The sequence below is a fragment of the Sceloporus occidentalis genome, unplaced genomic scaffold (assembly GCF_023333645.1).
Source record: "Sceloporus occidentalis isolate IW3139 unplaced genomic scaffold, rSceOcc1.0.p SCAF_175, whole genome shotgun sequence".
NCBI lineage: Eukaryota > Metazoa > Chordata > Lepidosauria > Squamata > Phrynosomatidae > Sceloporus > Sceloporus occidentalis.
The window spans coordinates 367,602-376,170 of record NW_028317155.1 but is presented as its reverse complement, the minus strand read 5'-3'; the positions used below and the strand labels follow the sequence as shown (position 1 = coordinate 376,170).

The 8,569-nt window shown below is 39.4% G+C and overlaps 1 protein-coding gene across 1 annotated transcript; it reads right to left on the bottom strand.

Annotated features, from left to right (window-relative positions):
- Positions 1-2,158: 2,158 nt before the first annotated feature.
- Positions 2,159-8,188, bottom strand: LOC149279009 (nuclear receptor subfamily 4 group A member 1). The gene is made up of 6 exons (XM_089501486.1): positions 7,376-8,188; positions 5,190-5,319; positions 4,721-4,872; positions 3,809-4,011; positions 3,117-3,295; positions 2,159-2,415 (listed from the first exon to the last, which is right to left on the bottom strand). The coding sequence occupies exons 1-6, from the start codon at positions 8,186-8,188 to the stop codon at positions 2,159-2,161; spliced, it is 1,734 nt and encodes a 577-aa protein (XP_089357612.1).
- Positions 8,189-8,569: the final 381 nt, after the last annotated feature.

Sequence of the window (8,569 nt, the reverse complement as noted above, 5' to 3'; positions counted from 1 at the left end):
CGTAGGAAAAACAGGATTTACTTATACCCAGCAAACATGAGCTCTTAGAAAGAAAAAAAAAAAAAAAGGGACTTCCAATGGAGATAGATCTGGACCCGAAGGTAGTCTTCTTAAAGACAAACAGTTAGGAGGTATGCCTTTAACCCTTACGAGGGGGCTGTGAGCCAATGGTCCACCAATGTTCCCAGCAAGACATGTCAACGTTAAAGCACATTTTCTAATTATCTCACTGGAGATTCCTTTGTGAGAACACATTTAATTTAGTTGAGTTATACACCTTCTTGTCAAGAGTTTTGCAGCTGTTCTATATTGTCTGCTGAAGCCTTCTTGACTTGCTACTGTCAGGCACAAGACCTGATAGATCTAATATTGGCAGATCTTATGTTCTAGGTAGAAACTGGATCATTTTAACCTTTGTGCACCAGTTCTGCGCTAACATTCCTCCCTGTCTTAACTACATTTGTTAAATATTTTGCAGTCTTCAGAGTTCACGTTCAACTCATATATTAACAGCTTTTATGTCAGAGTGATTTTAAAAACACATTTGATCAATGCTAATGGGCATAGACAAATACGCCACTAGACTTTCTATTTTTAAGTGTGCATTCAGCATTGTATGTCTTTAAGCTAGTCCCTATGTACCTCTATACCAGGGGTGGCAAATTTCAGGCCAGGATTTTTGGATTTTCCAGCTTTGGTGCAAAATAACAAACCGATTAATTAACTTTTGTTTAACTGTATACAGAGTTCTTAGTCTCTTTGTGGCATGAATCTGACATCTCTGTTCTGCGCTATTCTGCATGTAACATGATGTTAACATGACGTTTTTTTTAACTGGATTAGTACAACCAAGGATATTTTTTAAACCTGAGTTACTTTTCCTAACTGTACTACCTGTTCTTTACTTAAGGACTCTCAGTGTACAGCGATAAGTGTAATAAAGGTATCAACTTGAACAAAAACCCTGAAAAGTGCGTACAACTGTTAGGTGGGGCCAAGTCATGTGTTTCAGGTGATAAAGCAGCCTAGATCTGACAGTCAACATACTCAGCGCTCACTAACACTCCTAAAACTCTCTACCAACAGGGCCACACAGAACACCCAAAAAGGGTCCAATGACTGTGCACACTGTACAGGGCTCCTTGTTACTCAAGACATACTGGTGGCTTTTTATGGCATTGCAAGTGAAAACAAACAAAAATAAGTCAGAAATGGCCTTAAATCTCAGCAATTGCTCTCTGTCTACTTTACCAGCCCTGATAATTGCATTCAAAAATAGTTTGACAAACTTTTTTCAATAACCCACATAATTCATGTGAAGAAAAAATAAAATCACCATCAATGTCTCTTTTCAAAGCTCTTTGTTTACCGTACAATGCCAAGTGTAGTTGGTCATACGCACAAAGCACCTTGAACATCCCAGAGTAAATAAAAAGACATACATTGGAAACTAGATGCAGACTCCCAGAAGAAAAAGGCAAATCATTCAATTATGAGGCCAGATGAAAGTTGAAAATAAATAAATGTGTTGTACTATTACAGCATCTTTTTTATTCAATATATTAAATATATATTAATCAGAAAACACATACTGTAAATCCGGTAAGATACACAAATATAAATGTATTCTTCTCAAAAATTACACATATATACACACAGCCCAGAAGGCTGTGAGATCCAAAGTCACCACTGCATTTTTAGTTCTATGTACATTTTTCTCTTCAAGGTATGTACAAGTCTTTAAAAACTGGCTGTGAAGTGAAACGGGCTCCATCCAAATGGCCTGGTGGAGTGTGCGCCTGGGAGAGACTCCCATCACGTTAGGTTTATAGTCAGTGATGTGAAAAACAGGCCCTTTTCTGTAGAAGCTGTGAGGGAGCCAGATGAACTCTGAACGTACTCAATACACAGATGAAAGAGGGAGACATAATGGATAATCGTCTATCTCAGCCAAAGGCACATCTGGATTCTCTGCTGTATTAAAAATAGAAAGTCTACAAATACTATCCAGTAGATCACACTGTGATATGGATCTGCTGAATTAGGCACCTAATATAAAAGATTCAAAGAAGTCTTATCAGGTGACACACTTCCCTCCTCGGTGTATCATTAAGCCTCCTTTTCTTGTGGACCTACAGTCAAAATGCAGGGTGTTCATTCAGAAAGGCAACGTGTCCATGAAGATCTTCTCTACAATAAGAGGGGGTGGCACAAGGTCCTCGAGCTTCAGGTAGAAGATACGTTGAAGACCCTGTGTGCAAAGGGTTCTAAGCTCCGGAAGCTTTCCAAGCAGTTTGGACAGACAGTTAGACCTGTTCAACTCGTTAACACTGGTTGGCACATGCTCTTTAAGGCAATTAATAATCCGGTTCTGAAGTTCTTCAACTTTCTTGGACTCTTTCAACCCATGTCTATCTAAGGAGTGAGAAAAACAAAGAACTGTTAGATTTTTGTGTCTGTTCCTTAGGAACTAAAACAATAAAATATACTGTGTTGGACTATGGTGTCTTAGAGATTAACACAACCCCCTAAGAGTATTATAGGTACCATCCACACAAAATGAAGCTAGCACATGCCCATGCATCCTATGGTGGCATGAAGAAGAGTCACACAATTGCCTGGGTTCTATGAAGAGTAAGTTTCGGTATAGTCAATACATTTGAAATGTGGACAATGTGGCAACTTTAAGGTTCTTAAAATTGGTCTGTCATTTTTATACATGTGCTCTACACAACTCCAGAAATAGTACTTTCAATTCTAGCTGAGTGAGAAATTAATTTTGTTCTCAAATTATCTGTCAAACTAATAAACTGAAAAGGGTGGAGGAACTTGTTAAATGTTGTTATACCAGGCCAGCATACCCACAGGGTGGACTTCCATTAACTTAACTAGGATTTTCATATTCTGCTATGACAATTAAATTGTAGCTGTATTCAGGCTGATTAAGACCCTTTTGCAGGAGCAAATGTGGCGGCTTCATTCGCAGCCCAACTAACACCCTGCACACAATACTGCTTATGAAATACCACATATCCAGGGGCAGTGAAATTATTAGTCAATGTATTTGAACTGGTATCATTTGCTACAATGTTTTGTACTCGTCAGCCTGCATTTACCTGTAATTATGACTAGGGCGGAGAGGCAGGAGAAAGATGGGACGTCAATGTTCATGCGCTGCAGAGTGTATGAGAACTCAATGATTGAGTCTATCCATTCTCCAAAACCCCTGAGACACTGCGTGCGGTGCAGAACCACTCCATTGCAGAAGATCAGCTTTCCTTCATCGGGCTTCGATCTGTTAAGGAGGAGAATCAAAATGAGCATGTAACAATGCAGAGATAATGAGATAGGCATAAAGAAATTAAACTTTTTTTTTTTTTTTTTTACAGAATTTTACTGCTACTAAATTTTCCATTGTACAATCAGTATTCGGATTAATATTACTCTATGTCCCCTTAACCCCTTAAGGACAATGGGCGGTCCCTAAACCCATTGAAAACAATGCATTTTGAGCCCGTACATGTACAGGCTTTGTCATTAAGGGGTTAAATGCAAGTTTCATAAATAATAAACAAAAATACATTATGTTATCAGATCAGCATCAGTGCCAAAATTCAGTTGTTATTCTGTTTATGGGATTCTTTTTCTGCTGGCATGTTCTCTGGCATGAGACTCTTATTTCCCTGGCAGGCAGGTTTTGAGCCTTCCTGCTAACTTATTACCGCACGTCCTGCTCAGTGTTCAGAACAGGATTAGCAGTACAGCAGTACAGACTGCCACCCTGGTCGGGCAAGACAGCTGGTTTTACCTGTAAGCCAGTCGCAGGATGAAGAGCTCCAAAAAGGAAGACTCTAGCAGGAGATCCTGATCTTCTTTGGGGAGATCTGCAAAGCCTTGGATTTTCTCTGCCCACTTGCGTATAACTTCCAAGGAACCAGAAAGTAGGTCATAAAACTGTTGCACGTCCAAAGCGTTCTCCTTCTCCAACTGGACAGGGACATTCTCCTGAAACTAACATGTAGAAAGACCACACATTTTACTATGGGCAAAAACTAGATTATCCTTAATGACAGAGCAAATAACATATACTCAACATGCTCTGATAAATATTTAAAAGCGAACATTAGGCTTAGTAACTGGATATTAAGTTCTGTTCTGTGTAAAGGTATGTAATAGCTATAAACTGAACTATAAAGCTGATAGAGCATACAGTGTGGTTGTGCACACAAGCCAAACGTGGTCATAGAGAATACATTAAATGAAAATATAGTTATAGATCTATAAATCCGACTTATCCTCTTCTAAATGCACCTTTTTTTTTTCCCCAACAAAAAAAAAAAAAAAAAAAAAAAGAGTTGTTTAAAAAAAACCAACTTCCATACAAAGACTTATTCTCAAAGCACACAAAGGCCTCACACATTAGGCAGAAACAGCCAAATATGGCATTATGGAGGTTTTTGAACATCAATTCCCAATATTCTTTGCTAGACTCGTCTTGTGTTCTGGTGATGATGGGCAGCTGGGGAGCTTTTTAAACAGAAACTATTTTTTTACATATATATTGGAAAACAATTGCTAAATATATATTCAGAAATGATATACGATTTAAATGTTACCAGTGAATGTATTTTTCAATATGGCAAGTTGGTTTCTTCTCAAATAAAACAATGGACGTCAGAAATAAATAAAATCGTATCTGGAAGTCACAAGCACCAAATACCTTGGAATAGTCCAGTTTGTTTGAGCTGGGAACCGAGTCAATGTGTGCCCGCACCAGAGAATTGATCAGGCTGACCGGAAAAGCGTCTGGGACTTGCTTTGGTTTTGATGGCAGTCGGCCCCTCCTGCCCTTCAAACTGTCTGTTCGTACAACTGGAAGATGGCACAATAGCCCAATGAGTTCACAGGGATACAATATAGGGACAGGTGTCGTAAATTATCAATGTGTTAGTACGACTTTTACTTCTACAAGCAGAACTATGAATTTGCACAGGTTCAAATTGAAATTTCAAATAAATACATTTAATTAAATCAAGCCATCAGGGAAATATTTAACAAAAAAGATTGATATTCAAGACTGGAATGTTTGTGTTCCACTAATTTCAGAGATTTCGTTTTTGGTGACTTAATAGAAAATATATTTGTAAACAGAAACAAGCTGTAAACAAAATAGTAATATTCATACATACCTTCTTTTACCATTCCCACCGCTAAGCATTTCTGAAAGCGGCAGAACTGGCAGCGATTCCTGCGTCTTTTGTCCACCGGACAGTCCTTGTTAGCCAAGCAGATGTACTTGGCATTTTTCTGTACAGTCCTCTGTGGGGAGAAAATGGAACAATTGTCAGGGGAAGCAAGATGCCAGGCTGAGACAAAGCCTCTTCTGTTCCTATTTATTTTTGTAACATTTCTCTGGTGTCGGACTGTTCCTAATATCAAGTTGACATTTGGCTCCTAGCAAAAGAGAATGATTCACCTATCTTAATTAGCAGAGGATCTCCTCTAAAACACCTGATTTGCCTATAACACAAATGGAACGAGACCAAGATGTAAGGAGGAATAAGAAATGAACAACAAATTACTGGTGGAGCGGATGGTATGAAATAAAAGTTTTAGACAGCTAGCTCATTCTAGAGAGATTACAGTGAATCTAAAGGATGAAGCCAACACCCAGTTTTTGAAGCAGGAATAACGTTGTTCAGACTCAGTGTTGGAATCTAAGGGCGTTAAGGGAGTTAATATACATCCCCTGGTGTTTTATTCATGAAATATAAAATTTGGCAGAGGAATCTTCCAATTGACACTTAAGGCTAATTAAATCACAAGTGTAGTGTAGCCACTTCATAGCAAGGGAGCGCACAATGCATGCGATGAGTTAAGCTCACAAGCATTACGACTAAGGCAGCACTTATGGCCTGGTGAACACCATGCATATTGCATATTAAGGCTTCTAGGTGCCAATATTAATTGCAGTTTTGAAAACAGGTTTAGCATATAGCCAGGTTTCCAGTTTAAAGTTAATTTGTGAGAGAGGCGTGTAGTGTCAACTACACCATGACCTGAGCTTAGTAGAAGACAAACCATCCCTTTTTACACTCTTATACCTCACATAAGACAATTTGTCCAACTCTGTTACTATGGATTTTACAAGAATACGCATGAAAAGCATTAGGACAGCACATACGCCAGTGTTAGGGTTTTAATGTTGCTCTATTGGGATTGAGTAAATACATGGTTTTCTCTACTTTTGCTTATTCAATTTGATCACTTTAATATTGTATCAAATAAAGAAAAAATGTAATTATGTGATTAGACCTCAGTAGCCTATTTTGTTTACAGTTGTATTCTTTTCACCGACACACAACATAGCCATTGGTGTTTTGGGCTAATACTTTGGTTGCTTTGTTTTTTTGTTTTTTTATTTGCCATGCTTTATTTTGTAGTCACCAAAAGTTGTATTATAAATTTAGGGTGAAAGATAGAAAGTGCAAAAAGCAAAAATACAATTCCACATTGTATTAAACCCTACTTTAAGGGAATACAGCTACGGCAAGATCAGAACTAATGATGTGAAGTGAGCTTACAAAAGTAATTTACAGTGCATATTACTCTACAGGGATACCCCCCAGGGATAAAATAAAATAGGGGTGTTGAGCTGAAAAGCCAGTGTCCTAAAACGTGCTAGTCACCTGTACAATAACAAAGCAGGAGAAACTTGTCAAAGCCTTTACTATTTCCAAGTGAGTGAATAATGATAGGAAAAATGCTAAATACATTTTTTTTTATATGTTACTTTATTTATTATTATTTAATGCGTATACTGAAGCTGTATTATGCATTGAGAGCTATTTTAGTAAACTGTCCTTGGCCAAACACAGATCTGTAAACCAATTATAAAGCATCGAAGGGAATATCAGTGCTATAGCCTCCGCAAAAAGGGTTAAGATTGCAGTTTATTTCACACCGTTCCAGCACCTGCTGTCTAATGGAAACTTCTGGTGCCCTATCCCTGTCTAATTGGTGTTGGGTTCCTCCTCTTATCCCCAGTTTGCCCCAGCTCAATCCTTCCAGTTGACGGTCGGAAAAGGGAGCAGAGATGATCAACTGCCGTAGGATCGGGCCAAGAAACTGTACACGGGGTGGACAGCTGCTTCTTTTTAACACCATGGGACGGTTTGGGACAAGCCCCCTTTCTTCATCCCTAGGAACGCGTATCAGCTGAACGAAAAGACTGGGTGGCATGGATTCAAACTCCTATGCCAGGACAGTCTGCCAAGTCTGCAAGCAAAGCAGCACCCAGGGAGACTGACAGGTGAGGCAATCTGGGGCTAATCTAAGATGGTTAATCACTGCAACATATTTATACTTTGCTTACCTTAAAAAAACCTTTGCATCCTTCACAGGTTCGTACCCCATAATGCTGGCAAGATGCGTTATCGCCACAGACAGCACATCGTCCTTCGTTAGAGTTGGGACTACGTGCTTTTGAAGGGGATAAAGGACTGTCAAGTAAAATAGAACTGTCCAAAACAACAGGGCCCTGATTAAGAGACACAGTAGAAAAGCCAGAAGCAGAGTTCTGTGCCAAAGCAAACACATCAGAATCCACAACCTGTTGCTCGAGTCTGTGTGGGGTTGGTGCCATTTTTAAGGGATTCTGAGCCATGTTTGGGCTGTGAGCCGGTGTACCGAATGAAAAAAATGAAGGCTGAGGAATACCGTTTTTCTGCTGCTCAGTCCAGGGCCTCATGCCATCATAACTCTGTGTAGGGGAATAAGCTCCATAAGAACTCTCCCATGTAGGCATTGGAGGATTCTGGAATCCTGGGGTTGATGGAGAAGGAATGGAGCAAGGACTGCCATAATAATCCGATCCACTTGATGACATGGTTTCGTCTAGCTGGTTTGCGAACGAACCAGGGTAGCAACCAAATACCTGAAACTCTTCCACCTTTACGGAGGACTGTGGGTTCGTGGAAGGGATCTGGTACAGAAAGGCGTCAAATTCTCCGGTGTAACCGTCCATGAAGGTGCTGAAACTGGGCAAGGAGGTGGAAGCTGTAATTTCGCTGTTAACAAGGTCCATGGTGAATTTGCCAAACTCGGAGTTTAAGATGTCTTGCAAATAGCTATCGCAGGGACCTGCACACTGAGACAGACTTCCATGCTGGGCTTGAATACAGGGCATTTCTATGAAGAAAAGGGAATAAACAAGGGGTCAAACTCAGTGGTCAAAAGTAAAAATAGGAAGAAAAAAAATAATCATAAATTAATTGACATAATATCTCCAAGCGTTAAGACTGAATACAAACAGATTTTTTTTTTTGCACGCTGTAACTTGTCATATGTCAAACAAAATTGCACCGATTATTAATTAGATATCATTACTTTAGAATGAAATACAAATTGCCATTTGGCAGGATAGTGTACCTTTCATAACCATCACTATGAAAACCCAGGTCGGAACATAAACACGACAAGATAAATGGTCAGGCAGTGAGCACGGATTCCTGTGCGGGATACAGATTGTCTTGGGAGGAACCCAATCTATTTCTGCAGCGACATCCTG